This window comes from Silurus aristotelis (genome assembly GCF_946808225.1).
Source record: "Silurus aristotelis genome assembly, chromosome: 14".
Lineage (NCBI taxonomy): Eukaryota > Metazoa > Chordata > Actinopteri > Siluriformes > Siluridae > Silurus > Silurus aristotelis.
The window spans coordinates 29,576,251-29,598,641 of record NC_139587.1 but is presented as its reverse complement, the minus strand read 5'-3'; the positions used below and the strand labels follow the sequence as shown (position 1 = coordinate 29,598,641).

The following is a 22,391-nucleotide window of genomic DNA, read 5'->3' as shown; positions in this document are numbered from 1 at the left end:
CATTGTATAAATTTAAACAGAAAAGTGCTTCCTCCTGCAGAGAGCCTCTGTGCTGTGTCACACATTTACACTGTACAGGTTCCCTAATGATGAAACCTTTACATGCAAACATATTTACTTTTTCATTAAGCATCATGCTGGAAAATACCATGCTATATTGGGTTCATAAGGCTTTAGGCTCATAAGGGTATTATTATTCTAGTTTTAGTGTAATGTGCGGTTTTGTTTTTGCAACTACATGGACAAAATTTTTTTTATTTTAAATGTAATTTCAAACTTATTGACTTTTTAACATTTGGAAAAATTACACACAACAGCATAAAACTGTTCTACCTATGAAAGAACCTTGTGTAGGGCAGCAGCTTGATGCAATTGGTTACTTATTTTTCTTTCTCTGTGGAAGATTGTACAGTAAAACATCAGACATATTGACAGTCACATACAGTCCACAAGACCACAGGTTTGTTTAATAGTTTATTTGTAATTTTTTTACAAAAATGTTTCTATTGCAGGTTTATTATAGAATTCTCTAATTAAAAGTTTAAGACTCAATACATTGCAGTATGATTAAATATAATGTACTACTGTATAAAAGATCCCTAATGTACACTGAGATTTTCTGATAAGGCCATTAAACAAATAAATGTGGGATTATTACTTCACATCCAGTATAGACACATGATACATGTAAACATAAGTCTCCTTTAAAAAAAAAAAAAAAAAAAAGAACCTTTATCTAAAGTCTTAATAGATTTTTTTTTAAGCTCCTGATGCCACTTAATTGGATAAAAAACTAATAAAAGTGTGTAAGGATTTTCTGCTTTGCACAGGTGTTATTCCAGGCTTTCATCGTTTTAATGCCAAAAAGTGTAAATAAAATGATATTATTATTAATGTAGAATCTTTGGGGAAAATAAAAAATTCATTAGCATCAGTTTTAGGTGAGGGTTTGTCCTGAAGCCCAAAGGTGAAAGTTAATTTTGCTTAATGATTAATTGTAATACATTTTAAATTGATAATTATTTTACTAATTAATAATAAACAGTTTTGTAATTAACTTTCCATATACAACAAAAATTTTAATAAATAATAATGAAGTAGAAGACTTCATTATAATTTATTTACATTTTTGTTGTACAAAGCTTTTTCTTCAAAATAGCTAGGTACTTTGTGAGCTGTAGGACAGGAACCTCCCAAACAAGTTTGAAATTCTATTTGAAATGTAACCTTACATTCTTAAAATTTGAGTTAATATAAAATACAATTTAAAATGTTTAGTAAATGTGACATCCATCTTCAATAAAAAAAAAAATACTGCAGTGAAAACACTGTTCAACTAAATAAATGTCTTCATATAAAAGGGTTAAATTGGTTTTCTATTTTTATTTTAAATAAAAGCTTTAGCAGCTGTAATGTTTTAACAATTACCAAAAGTTCAGAAATTCAGGAACATGTCAGTGATCTAACAGCCTTCAAACGAACTGCATTTCTACAGCCCTGCAGATCTACAGCCTTACTGCCCTAAAGCAATGCAGCCCTGCAACCCTCCTGCCCTACAGCCCTGCAACCCTACTGCCCTACAGCCATGCAGCCCTGCAACCCTTCAGTCTTACAGCCCTGCAGATCTACAGCCTTACTGCTCTGCATGCCTACAGCCCTGCATCCCTTCTGCCCTGCAATCGTACTGCAGTACAGCCCTGAAACCTACTACCCCTCTGCCCTACTCTTTATGCACTACTTACATCAGTCATTTTCTGTACTTTTTTTTTTTTACTCTATTCTCAAAGTTTACAGACTGATGATGATCCCTGAAGAAGATGGATTTATTAATAGAGACACTTCAGCAGTGTGAGAAATTTCCTTCTGCATTGTTCATTTAATTTATTTCTTAAAATTTAAGACTGAACATAAGAATGTTTTCTCATATTAACCACAACAATTCTCAGCATAAAGTGTTCACTGGAGACTAATAAATAAATTAATATTATAACAATCATAAACATTATAATCATAACTCCAAACCTCATAAAAACAATTAGTGATTCTTTAGACAGCTGATGAGGGGCTTCAATCCCACAGAAGTGAAGAAAGTGATCTCTGTCTCTGTCTGCAAATCCAATGATCAGTTCACCTCCCCGACTCATAGGACTGTCACATGGTAATTGGGATGAAATGTGATTGGTTACTTGTTAAGTTAATTAATGTAATTTATAAATAACAAAATTCTCCAAAGACCAACAAAAGACTAATCTGTGGAATGTCATGACAAACACAGACACATACACACACAGACACACGCAGACACACACACACACACACACACACACACACACACACACACACACACACACATTAGTAGCAGTTGCTCTGAGTGTGTGTGAGCGGTCTTGGGTGGAGGACAGGACTGTGTTTTAGGTTGTTTTCTTTTGCTTTCTCATCTCCAATGTTCAAGTTCTTCCCCTTCTCCTCCTTCATGAACAGATCCACCATCAGAATCTTCTCCTTGTGGATCTGAACGCTGATATCTTTAGGGATGTCCGGGATGATCCAGTCCACAATGTCGCTCATAAGCATCACCACATTCTGCACGTGAGTGTGAAAGGAAGAGAAAGAGAAGCTTTGACAACATCGACAGATTTATAACACTTTATAACACTTCCAAAATGAAATTGCTGATTCAAACACCCAAATATTTATAAATGAAAATCATGGACATTGTCAGGGGTTCCTAAACTTTTGCATACAACTGTACCTTTGGAAAAATAGATTTTCTAAAAGGAAATTAAATTAAAATGCAGTTTTTTATCAGCATTATACAACATTGAAATTAGGAGGATATACACATTACTGTTTTATCATAAAATAAAATTAAGAGCACAATCAACTGAATTATGTGGGTTATATGTAGGTTTCAGAACTCTGACCCTGCTGGGAATTAGATTAATAATTTTACACACCACAAACACAAATGCAGAGCAACACAGTAATAATGCAGCAAACAAAATCATAAAATACATAAAAAATTAACAAAAAAATTCATCATTAAAAACAGATTCAAATGTCATTACATACAAGTCACAGATTTAACATAATTTGTAAGGGTGTCAATATGTCTGGAGTTTACACACATATGAAAAGAGCTACAGTGGTGTAAATAGGTGTTGGTACCTGATTTCTTTTTTTTTTTTTTTTTTTTTTTGCACGTTTTCACATTTTTATGTTTCAGATCATCAAACTAATTTAAATATTAGTAAAAGAGAACACAAGTAAACACAACATGCAGTTTTAAAATTATGTTTTTTATTATTGAGGGAAAACAAAATCCAAAACTACATGGCCCCGTGTGAAAAAGTGTTTGCCCCCCTGTTAAAACTGTGGTTTATCACATCTGAGCCACACCCAGGCCTGATTACTGTCACACCTGTTCACAATCAAGAAATCTCTTAAATAGGACCTGCCTGACAAAGTGAAGTAGACTAAAAGATCCTCAAAAACCAGACATCTTGCTGAGATCCAAAGAAATTCAGAAACAAATGAGAAAGAAAGTTATTGAGATCTATCAGTCTGGAAAAGGTTCTAAGGCTGTTTCTAATGCATTGGGACTCCAGAGAACCACAGTGAGAGCCATTATTCACAAATAGCAAAAACATGGAACAGTGGAGAACCTTCCCAGGAGTGGACCAAAATTACCCCAAGAGCACAGTGACGACTCATCCAAGAGCTCACAAAAGACCCCACAACTACATCCAAAGATCTGCAGCCTCACTTGCCTCAGTTACGCTCAGTGTTCATGACTCCACCATGAGAAAGAGACTCAGCAAAAATGGTCTGCATGGCAGAGCTCCAAGACCAAAACCACTGCTGAGCAAAAAGAACATAAAGGCTCGTCTCAGTTTTGCCAGAAAACATCTTGATGATCCTCCAGACGTTTGGAAAAATACTGACTGACGAGACAAAAGTTGAACTTTTGGAAGGTGTGTTTCCCATTACATCTGGCGTGAAAGTAAAACCGCATTTCAGAAAAAGAACATCATCCAAACAGTAAAATATGGTGGTGGTAGTGTGATGGTCTGGGGCTGTTCTGCTGCTTCAGGGGTAAGGGTTAGGGTTAGCCCTAACCCTAACCCTGGAAGACTTGCTGTGATAAATGGAACCATGACTTCTGCTGTTTACCAAAAAATCCTAAAGGAGAATGTCCAGCTATCTGTTTGTGACCTCAAGCTTAAGCGAACTTGGGTTCTGATCCAAAACACACCAGCAAGTCCACCTCTGAATGGCTGAAGAAAAACAAAATGAAGACTTTGGGGCCCAACCAGTTATTAGGTTTAGGGGCCCAACACTTTTTCACACCACTGTAAGTGTTTATGGTCTCTGACACATACAACACACACAAACATACAGACAAAGTAACACTAAACACACACACACACACACACACACACACACACACACACACACACACACACACACACACACACACACACAGACCTGAAAGACGATTACAAAGGCAAGTCTGGCAGCTAAAACGGCCCAAAACTCTTTAGAGACTTGGTATGGAGTCGATGACCATGGAGGTTCTCTGTAGTCTTTATACCTACACACACACACAGAGAGAGAGAGAGAGAGAGAGAGAGAGAGAGGAAGTTAGAGTAAGGAAGAGGAAGTGAATGTAAGTGAAAATAAGTGAGAGAAAGCAAGAAGAGGCGAGAATAAGCAAAAGGAGGCGAGTAGGTAAAAGTAGGTGAGAGTAGTTATGATTAAAAATGATCAATTTTAAGTTTACCTGCAGATTTCCACCTGAAAATCAGCGTAGAGCAAGTCAACAGGCCCTGTGCCATTCTGGAAGTGGCTGACGTTGAAGTGTGAGAGCGTGTGATTAACAAAACCATGCATGGAGCCATCAGTGCTGTACATGTACTGATACACCAGCCGGGGGATGAAGTCTGATGTGAAGGAAATGACGAAGGCCTGACAGATATTTTAAAAAACACATGAATCATCATTAATACATCGCATTTGTATCACATTAAATATAATGACGTTTTCCTTCTTCACATCTCTAACCCTTTTTTGATTTTGACCTCTGATCAGTATGTATCAGCGGTACGTATCATGCAGAACGTGTTTTGTTTCTGTCACGACTTAAATATGACAATTATTGCTGTATTCAATGATTCAAATTAGTTTGGATCCAAGTCTTTTACTGTAAATGTTTTAATGTACAAAATAAATATGATTGGATAAATATATATATATACCATAAATAAAACATTTACTGTGAATACAAAAATACTGAAATAAAAATATAAAGAAAAGAAAAGCACAAAAATAATCCTGATTTTTATTTTATTGTACTCAGTGATTTTCTAAGTGAAGTTTATTTTTAGAAATGAAGACGTCATATTCAGACAATAACTGCATTGTACAACACGTAGAACAAAAACCTGTCAAAAAAATTATCTCCTAAAAGTCCTATCAAGCAGTGTTTCGAAAGATGTGCTTGGATTAAAGTTGGGGAGCGTGATATTCAAACAGAAATAAAAATAAATGCCAGAGTTTTAACTCAGTAGGAAACGTATAAATAAAAGATAAAATTTCTGCAGATTAAATAATCGAAATTCCAGGTTCAGCATGTCATGAATGTTAACACAGGAACAAAAGAGAAGACTGGAACTTCCAGGATGATAAAATACCCTACAGTATAGTAAATAAAATGTTCCAGACACAAGGTTCAATTGTTACTGACCAAGTTTGGTGTTTTATTTTAAAATGGGTCATGAGAGGAAAGGATTTGCTTATCTATAAAAACTAACAAAATTATGAATGAAGGAAAATGTGAGCAAAAAAACAACAATAACAAGAAGGAAAAGACAAATACGAAGAAGAAAAAGATAAAAAAAAAAAAAAAAGAATAAGAAGGTGAAGAATATAACCAAAACTTTCATATACTCTATAACCTCTATATGCACCACCCTACTGGGAAGATGTTCCACTAGATTTTAGAGTGTGCTTGTGGAGATTTGTTGAATGTTAGTAACAAGGTAGTGAAGAAGGTGAGGTAAAGAGGCCTCAGGTCAGAGGTGGGAAGTAACAAAGTACAAACACTTTGTTACTGTACTTAAGTAGATTTTTCTGGTATCAGGATTTTACTCCACTATTTATTTTTCAAACAAATTTTTACTTTTACTCATTACATTTTTACACAAATATCTGTACTTTTTACTTCTTACATTTTCAAAACAGACTCATTACTTTAGTTTTTATCTGTTTGGAGACATGATCAATATTTTTCTTCTCACTGCACCGTTTTCAGACCATCAACATATTTCCTGTCATTGTGCTGCTTTTTTAATCCACTGGTGCATCATCTCCTGTCTCTCACACACCACAGACATACACTAGTTTCTGAAGCTCACAATGAGCAGGCAGAAGGCAGTAAGAAGTCTGGGGTTAACGTAGATGAGACAGACGGAGTCAGTGATGAGAACAGAGACAACTGATCATCTTCATATTTTTTCTGCTTGTGTTCTATATGGTGGATTTTCAGCCTGGATACATTCATTAGGTAACAACATTTTTTATTGGTTTTCTATCCATAAATCAATTAAGGCTGTCGAAATGCAAATTAATTTTAAAGGCACTGGATTATTAGCGCACGATAAATGCAGCACACATTTCTGTTGGACCATTTTGAATAAAAAAATATATATAAAGAAATATAAAAAAGGTGAAATTAAAATCTTCAGCGCAACACGTTTTTTCCACGATGTCTTTGCTCAGATATAAAAAATAAATAAATAAGCTCCACCAAAAAAATAGTTGTAATCAGTAAACATTTGTTTTACTGATGCACCAAGTCTTAAATAAGCACCGAAATCCATAATGTTGCACACAATTATCCCTCTGGGGGGTCGACAAAAACGCACTGGTGCGTTTTGTGGCATTTTTTTCTCACCCTAACACCGAAACAAACATAAATTACTGTATTTTTTGATCATACAGAAAAGAGCAATACATCATTTGAATCTATAAAGGGTCAACTTTTATATGTGCACACTCATAATAACAAACGCTGTGCCTTTGTCAAATAAGGAAAACAGACAGGGGTGTTCTCTGCCATCTCTCTTCACAGACACATAAATAAAACACCCTGAATCTCTGTGAATATTTTCCTTACAGACATAATAAATGTATGTGTAGAAATCTTGAAAAGTCTACTTTTAAATAAACAAATTCACATAGAATACAAATATTATCTGATTCTGTAATCCGTATGAAAGTTAGAAGTGGTACAGTTTCTCCTGTATCACCTAATTAACTGTCCGTGTGGAAACATAGCAACGGTTCCGTTGAGTGTCCTGATAATTTACATAATTTAAAACACCATTATTACTTTAAAACATTTACAATAATATTTTGTCTTTATGCTCTATGTTGAGTTCGGTTTCATGAATAATAAACATGCTTTTGCATAAGGCATCAATATTTGTCCATGCCCATGTTGATTAAAGTATAAAAAATTGGAAAGTATTAATTTAAGGTACATTTAGAACCGCACCTTTAAATATTTGAATTGATTAAAAGCCCTAATTTTAATATGATGTGAGGTCCAGTTACCAACGTGACACTAAAACAGGTAGTAATAATGGCTACTTTTTACTTAAATACATGTCAGAGCCCAAACTTTTTTACTTTAACTTAAGTAAAAAAATAGTCAGTACTTCAACTTTTGCCCGAGTATTTTTTAAACATGAATATCTGGGGTTATTTTAAATATATTTAAAAAGAGGACACTTTGAGCTTTACTGTCCATTATTTAAAGTTGATATTGTTTAAAAATATAATACGGTATAGAAAGTTATAGGTGATAAAGTAGCATGAATATACATCATCTGAATTGAATTTTTTTTCTTTATATATAAATACAATACATGAAATCAGTCCTGGAGCAATCCACATGTCTCATGAGTTTATATTTTACATTTAATAAAGATATCATAAAAAATTTGATTCCTACAAACATTTATCTGAGACTATGTCTGGTTCGCCCCTCCCTGCCCCACCCAGCCCAAATTTTAGGACTCACAGCTGAAAATGCCTTACCTAAATTTTAATGTTAACAGTTCCTGATTACATTTCCATTTCCATTTGCGGCATTTAACAGACGCCCTTATTCAGAGCGACGTACAAAAGTGTTTAAAATGTGCTATATACACAATTTAGATATCTTTGGAAAGAAGACACTTTGATCTTTACTGTCAATCATTCAAAGTTGATATTGTTTAAAAAGATAATAAGTTATAGAAAGTTATAAATGATTGAGTACCATGAATATAAATTTCCTGAATTTAAATTGTTTATTTCTTTATATATATATAAATACATGAAATCAGTCCTGGAGCAATCCAGAAAAGTACTGGGTTAAAAGTCACATGTCTCATTAGTTTATATTTGAAATTAAATGAAGATATTATGAGAAATGAGATTCCTACAGACATTTATCTGAGAATATGTCTGACCATTAAAGGATATTGTTATACATGTTTGGCTATTGGTATTGATTTACCATTCATATTTACATTTTGCGGCATTTATCAGACCCCCTTTTCCAGAGCGCCAGGTAGCCAGACAAGCTATTGTTTTACAATCATGTCCATTCATATTGATGTCCAGCAATTTCAATCCCAATATATATCCAATCCCAAATATACACACACACACACACACACACACACACACACACACACACACACACACACACACACACACACACACACACACACACACACTTACTTTTCAAACATTTCTCTTATAAAAACAAACGGGCAACAAAACATAAAGCATTGTATAAAACTGCAAAGGGAGATATATTGTAACTTACAGATGTAAAATAGGCTCTGATTTTCCATCCCCATGCAGATCTCCAAGTCTCTGTTGTTACTCCACCCCCAAGAATATTTTCCTCATCATAAATCTCAGATAAAACAACTTATTTGACTATCCATTTTTTTCTTTGTTTTCTTCTTTTTTTGTGAACAAAGTCCAGTTAGCAGGAGCTGGAAACAGTTTGTGCAGAACCGAGAGCTGCATCCACTTCCTAGCGCGTCACTATGCACGTGGGGAATAAAATCCTCCCATATATCGGTAAAATCCTGCACTTATTGGCTAAGTTTTCCATCAATCATTTTGTTTTCATAATGCTACTGGCTGGAAATAAAAGGTTTGAATGATAAACCTGATCTGCCTATAGAGTGACGATACTCAGGCCTGAAATGCTGCCTCTTTTACTGTTTTTTTTTTTTTGTTTGTTTTGTTTTTTTGTTTGTTTTGTTTTTTTTGTGTGGTCTCATTTATAACACTATATTCTACCAGCCATATTAGTTGTTTTTTTTCAACCAAGATGTTGTTTTTATGCGAAAGATATTCCGAAACATATACAAACAATACACCATCCGAAGTTCTGTGACAAACAAAAGTATAAACATCAAATTTCAACACTATTGTTTGTTTGGAGCAGAAATGCTTTACAGCATGTTGTTCACTGGAGCCTCATCCTTCCTAATAAAGCGGGATTAGCAGCAGTGGATGTGTTTGTGACTCGTTATTACAATAATAATGTAAGTAGTGCATGTTGTTGTTGTGTGCTGCTTACACACATTCAGCAAATACATTCATTATACGTTTTCCATTGAAAAACTGTGATCTGAAATCGCTGCTTGAGGCTTAGAGCTTTAGAATGATGTATAGTAAATCATGTTTACTCTTCTTCCTTTTTATTTAATCTATTTTCTAACCTGAGAACACTGGGATATCGGTCATGCAGGCACGCCGCTGAAGGCTAAGAGGTTAAGTGAAGGATGTGTGTACTTTTTCCACCTCTGCCTCAGGTGCAGTCAGTGTTCACATTCAATTTAATAGGGTTGAGGTCAGATTATTTTTTATTTTTTTATTATTATTATTATTTTTGTATTAAAAACTTTTTTATTAAATTAAATATAAATTAAAGAATGCTTACATTGACAATAACTGCAACTTTTGCCACACCTCTGAGAATGTTGTACCAGATACCTGAAATCAAAAAGCAGTACAAATATATTAATGTTGTTTTAGGACACAAAATCTACTACTGATAAATTTCTGTATCTTGTGTACTTCTGATACACCACTATAATGAAATTAGTAAATATAAAACAAATGCTACTAAACTGCAATGTTTTATAGAATTCTGTATTTCATCCTGCAGAAAATAACATTAGCAAACATTAAATGAAACTACGTTTTCTCATTTCAAGATGAAGCAGTCACATGGTAAGCGATACACACCAATGTCTTTTGCTCGTGCTGCCACTGGCCTCCGGAGCTCTGCTACAAACTTTTTGGCATCAAGGCGAATTTCAATGATGTTATTGAGCAGAGCAAAAAGTGGTGCCAATGGAAACGATGCCACAAACAGTGTCACAAAACCAAACTGGATAACTGCACACAACAAAAATAAACTTTACATACAATACACAAAGCATTACATACAATTACAAATTACAGGTTTTTTTTCAGTCTCTTTTGTGGGAATAAAGTAAAGAAAAAACTGTGTGGGCTTTATATACAGGTGAAGTGCAGGGGCTTTCCAGCCAGGGCAAGTTCTGTAAGGTAGTAAAAACCATTAAAAGCTAGTACTCCTGAATAAAGTTATATATGATCCTCATCTAGCTGACACAAAAGAAAACATGTTTAATATAATAAAATACTGCATTTTTATAGTTATATAATTTTTTCAGCTACATTATTCTGTTTAAAAAAGTAAAATAAAGTCACAAAATACCAACTATAATCCTATCTGATGAATTATGGATGTATTTTTACCAAGTCTTGTTGATTGGCCAGTGGATATCTTTACCTTGATCACACACACACACACACACACACACACACACACACACACACACACACACACACACACACACACACACACTTACTCATTTCCATGTACTCTGGTGTAAGGCCTGAAAATGGTTCAAGGAAAAAGTCAGTCTCATAGCGCTGCAGTGTTTTTTCTCGCTCCTCTTCCTGAAATGCACTGCGTTTTGACTTGATGTAGCGAATCAGCTTCTTCAGTTTGCTGTGTAAAACACACACACACACACACACACACACACACACACACACACACACACACACACACACACAGATATATATATCCACACATTATATACACACACATTCACACTGCATTACCCTGTTCAGGAATGGTTTGAGGAAAGGCCTTTGTGTCACACACCTTCAGAGTTTCCAGTCCTCAGTATAAGCAACAGGAAACTACACAATAATAAGCAGTCTATTTTCATGTTATGGGTGTTATGGTGTCTGCGTGTGTGTGTGTGTGTGTGTGTGTGTGTGTGTGTGTGTGTGTGTGTACTTACGGAATGCCGATCTCAAACAGGTTGTTCTGAATAAGTTGTTTTCCCAGCATGGTAATGCTGAGCTGAATGCAGAGCTCCATCAGACAACCACCATGTGCACACTGCACACACACACACACACACACACACACACACACACACAAACACAAACACACACACACACACCCACCCACACCCACCCACATTTACATTATTGTTTTTGTTGTGTCAATAGACTGTATGTGCGAGTGTGTAACATTTTCACCTCCTCCATTCGGTAGGATTGAAAGACATAAATGTAGCTGCCTGGACGACCAACAAGCCTGCAGGATGACCAGAAAATAAACATCTTTATAATAATAATAATAATAATAATAATAATAATAATAATAATAATAATAATAATAATAATAATGCTAACAGTGTGACACTCGCCTCCCTCTGAAGAAGGCGATGTAAATAATTGGAGTAAATGCATTAAAAAACTTTAGGATGAATGTTTTGAAGATCAGTCGCTCTTCAAAGCTTTTGTCTGTTTTCGGCACCTCTGCAAATGTAAACATCAATATGATAAAGAGAAAAAAAAGTTGAAAACATTTATCACTTTAATTACACCAACATCAATAAAGCTTTAAATATCACCCTAAATAAGACTTTAGCTGTCCATTTTGGTGATGTCTGCAAATACCAAAAGAGACCTTCTGCACTTCAATAGATGTATTCTAACCATCTCTCTCTCTATGCCTAGCATTCTGTTGGCTAACAGTCAGTCTATCAAAAACAACCAGGAAAAGCTTAAGTGCTGTATTTCCTAACAACATGATCTAGTTTTTGCTGTGACCATTTTTTATAGAAACTTGCTTCTGACCCAACTGTGCTACAGAACCGAGTGACTCTAAACTGCTAGGACAATTGTGTTGTATAATTTAACTTTATTCAATTACATTTTATTTGTATAGCGCCAGAAAACTGAATCACTCTTGCAGGTTTCTTTATAAACTTAGAACATGTCCTGAAGCGATATTCTATACTCGTCACACCACTCACTCACTCACTCACTCACTCACTCATCACACCCCTCACTCACTCACTCATCACACCCCTCACTCACTCACTCATCACACCCCTCACTCACTCACTCATCACACCCCTCACTCACTCACTCATCACACCCCTCACTCACTCACTCATCACACCCCTCACTCACTCACTCATCACACCCCTCAATCACTTACTCACTTATCACACAGCTAACTCACTCACTTATTTATCACACCCCTCACTCACTCATCACACCCCTTACTCACTCACTCACTCATCACACCCCTCACTCACCCACTCACTCATCACACCCCTCACTCACTCACTCACTCATCACACCCCTCACTCACTCACTCACTCATCACACCCCTCACTCACTCACTCACTCATCACACCCCTCACTCACTCACTCACTCTTCACACCCCTCACTCACTCACTCACTCATCACACCCCTCACTCACCCACTCATCACACCCCTCACTCACCCACTCACACACTCATCACACCCCTCACTCATTCACACACTCATCACACCCCTCACTCACTCATCACACCCCTCACTCACTCACTCATCACACCCCTCACTCACTCACTCATCACACCCCTCACTCACTCACTCACTCACTCATCACACCCCTCACTCACTCACTCATCACACCCCTCACTCACTCACTCACTCACTCATCACACCCCTCACTCACTCACTCACTCACTCATTACACCCCTCACTCACTCACTCACTCATCACACCCCTCACTCACTCACTCACTCATCACACCCCTCACTCACTCACTCATTACACCCCTCACTCACTCACTCATTACACCCCTCACTCACTCACTCATTACACCCCTCACTCACTCACTCATTACACCCCTCACTCACTCACTCACTCACTCAGTCACTCACTCATCACACCCCTCACTCACTCAGTCACTCACTCATCACACCCCTCAATTACTTACTCACTTATCACACCCCTTACTCACTCACTCACTCATCACACCACTCACTCATCACACCACTCACTCATCACACCACTCACTCATCACACCCCTCACTCACTCACTCACTCATCACACCCCTCACTCACTCACTCACTCACTCACTCATCACACCCCTCACTCACTCACTCACTCACTCATCACACCCCTCACTCACTCACTCACTCACTCATCACACCCCTCACTCACTCACTCACTCACTCATCACACCCCTCACTCACTCACTCACTCACTCATCACACCCCTCACTCACTCACTCACTCATCACACCCCTCACTCACTCACTCACTCATCACACCCCTCACTCACTCACTCACTCATCACACCCCTCACTCACTCATCACACCCCTCACTCACTCATCACACCCCTCACTCACTCACTCATCACACCCCTCACTCACTCACTCATCACACCCCTCACTCACTCACTCATCACACCCCTCACTCACTCACTCATCACACCCCTCACTCACTCACTCACTCATCACACCCCTCACTCACTCACTCACTCATCACACCCCTCACTCACTCACTCACTCATCACACCCCTCACTCACTCACTCACTCATTGATCACACCCCTCAATCACTTACTCACTTATCACACAGCTAACTCACTCACTTATTTATCACACCCCTCACTCACTCATCACACCCCTTACTCACTCACTCACTCATCACACCCCTCACTCACCCACTCACTCATCACACCCCTCACTCACCCACTCACTCATCACACCCCTCACTCACTCACTCACTCACTCACTCATCACACCCCTCACTCACTCACTCACTCTTCACACCCCTCACTCACCCACTCACTCTTCACACCCCTCACTCACCCACTCACACACTCATCACACCCCTCACTCACTCACTCACTCATCACACCCCTCACTCACTCATCACACCCCTCACTCACTCACTCATCACACCCCTCACTCACTCACTCATCACACCCCTCACTCACTCACTCATCACACCCCTCACTCACTCACTCACTCACTCATCACACCCCTCACTCACTCACTCACTCACTCATCACACCCCTCACTCACTCACTCATCACACCCCTCACTCACTCACTCATTACACCCCTCACTCACTCACTCATTACACCCCTCACTCACTCACTCACTCACTCACTCATCACACCCCTCACTCACTCACTCACTCACTCATCACACCCCTCACTCACTCACTCACTCACTCATCACACCCCTCACTCACTCACTCATTACACCCCTCACTCACTCACTCATTACACCCCTCACTCACTCACTCATTACACCCCTCACTCACTCACTCACTCACTCAGTCACTCACTCATCACACCCCTCACTCACTCAGTCACTCACTCATCACACCCCTCAATTACTTACTCACTTATCACACCCCTTACTCACTCACTCACTCACTCATCACACCACTCACTCATCACACCACTCACTCATCACACCACTCACTCATCACACCACTCACTCACTCACTCATCACACCCCTCACTCACTCACTCACTCATCACACCCCTCACTCACTCACTCATCACACCCCTCAATTACTTACTCACTTATCACACCCCTTACTCACTCACTCACTCACTCATCACACCCCTTACTCATCACACCACTCACTCATCACACCACTCACTCATCACACCCCTCACTCACTCACTCATCACACCCCTCACTCACTCACTCACTCATCACACCCCTCACTCACTCACTCATCACACCCCTCACTCACTCACTCACTCATCACACCCCTCACTCACTCACTCACTCATCACACCCCTCACTCACTCACTCATCACACCCCTCACTCACTCACTCATCACACCCCTCACTCACTCACTCATCACACCCCTCTTACTCACTCATCACACCCCTCACTCACTCACTCACTCATCACACCCCTCACTCACTCACTCACTCATCACACCCCTCACTCACTCACTCATCACACCCCTCACTCACTCACTCACTCATCACACCCCTCACTCACTCACTCACTCATCACACCCCTCACTCACTCACTCACTCATCACACCCCTCACTCACTCACTCACTCACTCATCACACCCCTCACTCACTCACTCACTCATCACACCCCTCACTCACTCACTCACTCATTGATCACACCCCTCACTCACTCACTCACTCATTGATCACACCCCTCAATCACTTACTCACTTATCACACAGCTAACTCACTCACTTATTTATCACACCCCTCACTCACTCATCACACCCCTTACTCACTCACTCATCACACCCCTCACTCACCCACTCACTCATCACACCCCTCACTCACCCACTCACTCATCACACCCCTCACTCACTCACTCACTCACTCATCACACCACTCACTCATCACACCACTCACTCATCACACCACTCACTCATCACACCACTCACTCACTCACTCATCACACCCCTCACTCACTCACTCATCACACCCCTCACTCACTCACTCACTCATCACACCCCTCACTCACTCACTCATCACACCCCTCACTCACTCACTCACTCATCACACCCCTCACTCACTCACTCACTCATCACACCACTCACTCACTCACTCACTCATCACACCCCTTACTCACTCACTCATCACACCCCTCACTCACCCACTCACTCATCACACCCCTCACTCACCCACTCACTCATCACACCCCTCACTCACCCACTCACTCATCACACCCCTCACTCACTCACTCACTCATCACACCCCTCACTCACTCACTCACTCACTCATCACACCCCTCACTCACTCACTCACTCTTCACACCCCTCACTCACCCACTCACTCTTCACACCCCTCACTCACCCACTCATCACACCCCTCACTCACCCACTCACACACTCATCACACCCCTCACTCACTCACACACTCATCACACCCCTCACTCACTCACACACTCATCACACCCCTCACTCACTCATCACACCCCTCACTCACTCATCACACCCCTCACTCACTCACTCACTCATCACACCCCTCACTCACTCACTCACTCACTCATCACACCCCTCACTCACTCACTCACTCACTCATCACACCCCTCACTCACTCACTCACTCACTCATCACACCCCTCACTCACTCACTCACTCACTCATCACACCCCTCACTCACTCACTCATCACACCCCTCACTCACTCACTCATTACACCCCTCACTCCCTCACTCACTCACTCATCACACCCCTCACTCACTCACTCATCACACCCCTCACTCACTCACTCATTACACCCCTCACTCACTCACTCATTACACCCCTCACTCACTCACTCATTACACCCCTCACTCACTCACTCATTACACCCCTCACTCACTCACTCATTACACCCCTCACTCACTCACTCATTACACCCCTCACTCACTCACTCACTCACTCACACATCACACCCCTCACTCACTCAGTCACTCACTCATCACACCCCTCAATTACTTACTCACTTATCACACAGCTAACTCACTCACTTATTTATCACACCCCTCACTCACTCATCACACCCCTTACTCACTCACTCATCACACCCCTCACTCACTCACTCATCACACCCCTCACTCACCCACTCACTCATCACACCCCTCACTCACCCACTCACTCATCACACCCCTCACTCACTCACTCATCACACCCCTCACTCACTCACTCATCACACCCCTCACTCACTCACTTACTCACTCACTCATCACACCCCTCACTCACTCACTCACTCACTCATCACACCCCTCACTCACTCACTCATCACACCCCTCACTCACTCACTCATCACACCCCTCACTCACTCACTCATCACACCCCTCACTCACTCACTCATCACACCCCTCACTCACTCACTCATCACACCCCTCACTCACTCACTCATCACACCCCTCACTCACTCAGTCACTCACTTATCACACCCCTCACTCACCCACTCACTCATCACACCCCTCACTCACTTATTACACCCCTCACTTACCCACTCACACACTTATCACACCCCTCACTCACTCAGTCACTCACTTATCACACCCCTCACTCACTCAGTCACTCACTTATCACACCCCTCACTCACCCACTCACTCATCACACCCCTCACTCACTTATTACACCACTCACTCACTCACTCACTTACTCACTCACTCATCACACCCCTCACTCACTTATTACACCACTCACTCACTCACTCACTTACTCACTCACTCATCACACCCCTCACTCACCCACTTACTAATCACACCCCTCACTCACCCACTTACTAATCACACCCCTCACTCACCCACTTACTAATCACACCCCTCACTCACCCACTTACTAATCACACCCCTCACTCACCCACTTACTAATCACACCCCTCACTCACCCACTTACTAATCACACCCCTCACTCACCCACTTACTAATCACACCCCTCACTCACCCACTTACTAATCACACCCCTCACTCACCCACTCACTCATCACACCCCTCACACACCCACTCACTCATCACACCCCTCATTTACTCATCACTCACTCACTCACTCACTCACTCACTCATCACAGCTCTTACTCCATGATGAGAAATGTTTCATAGTGACTACCAGACACTAGGGTTAGGGTTAGGGTTGGGGTTAGGGTTATATTCGGCCACTGCTGCAATCCTATTGTAAACTTGATTGGCCTTTTTTCTGTAACACTCAAATACTAGTTTTTGCATCATAACACAAATTACACGATCTGAGTTTAATCCAGTTAATAAAAAGCAGCATGAAATATAACCTGCCATAGCTTTAATCACAATGAGCAGGAACTGTAACACAGTATTTTTCAGAATTCACATTATATTTATATATTCGTATATTTATATATTGAAGAAGTGGAAACTGACCGAGTGTAGTTAGCCAGCGTGCTACCGCACCGTATACCTCGTCCAGGATGAGGATGACCACTAGGTTGATGATGGCTGCTGTGGCCTTGACAGTGAGACGAACATTGGAGCGTGTTGTCGGATTTGAGCTCATGTGCAGAGCCCATGTGGTGGAAATTCGGTATAAAATCACACCGAAGACAATTGCAAATGTCACACCAATCTGTTTACATATAAAAATATATTTTTTTTATTGTTAGTCATTATAAATTACAAAAACTAAACTATACATTAATAAGCCATTATTTTACAGATGTTGTAGATATTGGACTTACACAGATCAGGCATAACATAATGAAATTATAACATTGGGAGATTATAAGCGGTGAAGTGAATAACACTCACTGCCTCTTCTTCATGGCACCTGTTAGTGGGTGGATTTATTTATTAGGCAGCAAGTGAACATTTTGTCCTCAAAGTTGATGTTAGAAGCAGGAAAAACTGACAGACAAACATGACGTTGTTTCAAACCTGAGGTCTTGTGACTCTTTGCTATTTAACTCATGCAAAGGTTTTGAATGTCCAATACATAAAGTAATGCATTAAAACCTGTAGGGGTCTCTGCTGATATGTAGTGGGTTATATAGTGTCCAGGAGAAGGGTTTCTACTGAAAATACAGGTTTTGGCCATGATGTAAGATCTACAGAGTAAAATTATATTATTAATAGTAATATCTATGTAGTAAAGTTCATTTAATTTAAATGAAAACCAGTGTGATTGTAAGAATAAGGATAATCAATCCACAAACTTTGTGCAATTGGTTTTCATTGTACCTGTGTGTGTGTGTGTGTGTGTGTGTGTGTATGTATGTGTGTGTGTGTGTAAGAGAGAGAGAGAGAGAGAGAGAGAGAGAGAGAGAGAGAGAGAGAGAGAGAGAGAGAGAGAGAGAGAGAGAGAGAGAGAGAGAGAGAGACTCACCATTAAAAGCATCATCACTAAATTCGTCATATAAGCAGGACATCGGTCTTTACACGTCAACTTCTCTTTCTCTGCCTAAAAAAGAAAATAATCATCTTCAGAGAGAAGAATCTCAAATAAACATGTATTTGTATCAACTGCTTTTAATATTTCCATCTATTTAAGTTTATTATTATCCTGTGAAGGTTTGTTAATGTATTCTGCATGACTTTTAAACTCATTCACATCTGAAGCCTGAATATTTTTGACTATAAAGAAACCACAAACACATTTATTCCCCTTTCACTATAAAGTGGGCATATGTATTATGTTGTTAGAGCACATCCATAATGCTTGTAAATAAATGCATTTGACCTTTTTGGACTTGTTCTGTTCTCGCTTCAGGGATTTCTGCATGACTTGGAACTCGTACTCAGCTCTCGGGTGATCCTTAAACAGGAGAAACAATCAGAGGTTTCCTTTTCTCTCTCTCTCTCTCTCTCTCTCTCTCTCTCTCTCTCTTTCTCAAACACACACAATCCAGCACTAGGATTAGTGTTTGTGTGTGTGTGTGTTAATGCATGCGAGTTTTTCAGAGCATTTGTAAAGAAGTGTGTATCGGTGTTTCAGAGACAGCATTGGTGATTTTTAACAGCGTGTGTGTGAACACGAGCGAGAGGAAAAGTCTGAGAGGAAAAAATGGACAGAAGATAAAAGAGGTGTTAAAACTGAAAACGTTTCAAACCTTCTGTGCTTCCTACACACACCAGAGGGGGAGGGGTGATAAAATAAATCATTACATTTATATTTATAATTTATTACAAATTTATGCAATGCACTTATTTATGTTATTATTATTATTATTTCATTATTATATTTATATAAAAAAAAAAGAAAAACTATTAAAGTATATAATATTCTATGCTAGAAAATAAACTATAGTATTACAACTTAATATTTTTGTATTAATAAACGTTATATGTTATATGTGTGTGTATATATTTCATGTAAGTGTGAGATAAATGTATTGTTTTGTAGTTTTTGAGGCGTGATCTCACCTCCTCCTCCTCAAATCCTGTCAGGTCCCATTCATAGTTCAAACGCATCTGCCTTCGCTTCCAATGCTCCATGAAGAATGCAGCTAAGACACACACACACACAACACATTAAGACCTACAATAAATCACCCATTTTTAATTAAACAGCATTATTGAGGTAGAAAAGCTGAATATCTCGCACCTCAGTACCTCGGCAAACTTCTGGTCTTTTATTATCTGCCACACCTATATCATTTAATAGGCTATAGAAGGAGAAGAGGCAGATCTTCCCCTTAGAAACACCCGCAGTTATAGAAATTCTTTCAATTAACTTTTCAAATTTACTGTGTATCATCAGCAAAACAATAGACGCTAATGCCATGTTCATAATTAATTTTCATATATAAAGAAGAAAGTGGGCCTAAGAAAATTTGGGGAAACACCTAACTTTAAATTAGTAAGTGTACAAAACTCACTATTTACATCAACAAACTAAAAATGATCAGTCATATAAGTGACAGGAGAGAGAGCTGTTCTCTTAACTTCAGCATCATTTTCTAATCTAGCAAAGAGAACATTATGATCCATGGTGGATTGCTAACTCCACATAGAGCATCCAGAACGTCTCTAGGTTACCCTAGACCGTAACCCTGGTCCCCTGAGGGAACGAGACTCTGCGTCGAAACGCTCAACGAAATCAAAATGATAATGCAACATTTTTTATGAAAAAGAGGAAAAAATGGAAACATTTAAACAGACCCTGGCAGAAAACTCACAATTTGAAGACAGGAAACAACATTTGCATTGTAAGTTCTTGTGGCTTCATTACATCACAAAATGTAAACTTTGTCTTTTTGCTCAAGAAACATTTGCAGAAAAACTTCCAGAATCACTGCATCTTTAAATCCAAACATAAAATGATTATTCAAACTGAGTGAAGGCCTGATTAACATGAGAAATTTAATAAACGAGCAGAAATATTGGCATTTCTTAATACACCTTCTGCTGCAGGAAATAAAAGTGCTAAAATTAGGGAGAAATTATCAATTATTAACTTTTTAATTTCAGACATTATCACATGTCAAGAATAAATGATGAAAAGAAGCTAATTTAAACTCAGCCTTTATTACAAAGCTGCATGATAATGATGCACATTCTCACCTGGAACATGATGAACATAAAGCACATTCCCCTTAAAGCCTTAGCTCATTACTGTTAGATATCAAACTAAAGTGTGTGTGTGTGTGTGTGTGTGTGTGTGTGTGTGTGAGTGTGTGTGTGAGTGTGTGTGTGAGTGTGTGTGTGTGAGTGTGTGTGTGAGTGTGTGTGTGAGTGTGTGTGTGAGTGTGTGTGTGAGTGTGTGTGTGAGTGTGTGTGTGAGTGTGTGTGTGAGTGTGTGTGTGAGTGTGTGTGTGAGTGTGTGTGTGAGTGTGTGTGTGAGTGTGTGTCTGTGTTCTCACCCCACAGGGCCATGAAAATGGAGAAAAAGACGGTGGCTGGATTGTCAAACAGGTGACTGGCTCTCGCTGTTCCACATGCGGTGCTCAGATTCCAGAAACCACAAACTCCATCGCATAAAGGACACATTGTGATGTTTCTCCTGCTATCACAGATCTCCATACTGGGTCAGAAAAAGAAATGAATTACTAGGGTTAGGGTTAGGGTTAGGGTTAATGCAGTTATATTTGAATATTTCTCAGTCCATAGTTAACTTGACTAATGACTAATAATGTCACATGTTTTTATTATGAATAAACATTCCTTAGAAAAAGTGTGTTATTGTAATTTCCAGACTATTAAACAGCCCATATATAAGCCACACCCACTGAATTGTACAAAGATGTTTATTTTGAAGATAAATAATCCGCATGTCTACACTGAATCTAATGAACTTTACACAGGCTTTAATGAAAGACAGTGTCTGTTACACGGCTTGTATCTAAACAGTAGCAGACCAAGAACGTCATTGTTCACTGTCTTCCTCCTTCCTTTCACAACTATTTCTCTCGAGAGTTTTTCTTTCCGCATCGTCGTGTGTTTAAAAATCAACATCGGTGAATCTTTTCTCCCGATGCAGTGCAGCTCAGAACACAGGTGAAGTGTGTTTTCATGCCC

General features: G+C 39.4%; 1 protein-coding gene across 6 annotated transcripts in view; it reads right to left on the bottom strand.

The window, feature by feature from the left end:
• Positions 1 to 461: 461 nt before the first annotated feature.
• Positions 462 to 22,391, bottom strand: part of ano1b (anoctamin 1, calcium activated chloride channel b) — a 63,119-nt gene continuing 41,189 nt past the window's right edge. For 3 of the 6 annotated variants that reach the window (XM_083561318.1, XM_083561319.1, XM_083561322.1), the window contains 15 exons: positions 21,737 to 21,897; positions 20,298 to 20,380; positions 19,985 to 19,996; positions 19,615 to 19,689; positions 19,261 to 19,335; positions 18,303 to 18,504; positions 11,832 to 11,943; positions 11,662 to 11,719; positions 11,418 to 11,518; positions 10,974 to 11,116; positions 10,324 to 10,476; positions 10,016 to 10,068; positions 4,784 to 4,968; positions 4,489 to 4,594; positions 462 to 2,583 (listed from right to left, as the gene is read on the bottom strand). In XM_083561318.1, the coding sequence (XP_083417444.1) occupies positions 2,353 to 2,583; positions 4,489 to 4,594; positions 4,784 to 4,968; positions 10,016 to 10,068; positions 10,324 to 10,476; positions 10,974 to 11,116; positions 11,418 to 11,518; positions 11,662 to 11,719; positions 11,832 to 11,943; positions 18,303 to 18,504; positions 19,261 to 19,335; positions 19,615 to 19,689; positions 19,985 to 19,996; positions 20,298 to 20,380; positions 21,737 to 21,897 (1,750 nt within the window). In that variant the 3' untranslated portion in view covers positions 462 to 2,352. The remainder of the gene's footprint in view (positions 2,584 to 4,488; positions 4,595 to 4,783; positions 4,969 to 10,015; positions 10,069 to 10,323; positions 10,477 to 10,973; positions 11,117 to 11,417; positions 11,519 to 11,661; positions 11,720 to 11,831; positions 11,944 to 18,302; positions 18,505 to 19,260; positions 19,336 to 19,614; positions 19,690 to 19,984; positions 19,997 to 20,297; positions 20,381 to 21,736; positions 21,898 to 22,391) is intronic. The other 3 variants (XM_083561320.1, XM_083561321.1, XM_083561323.1) reach the window with 1 other exon arrangement.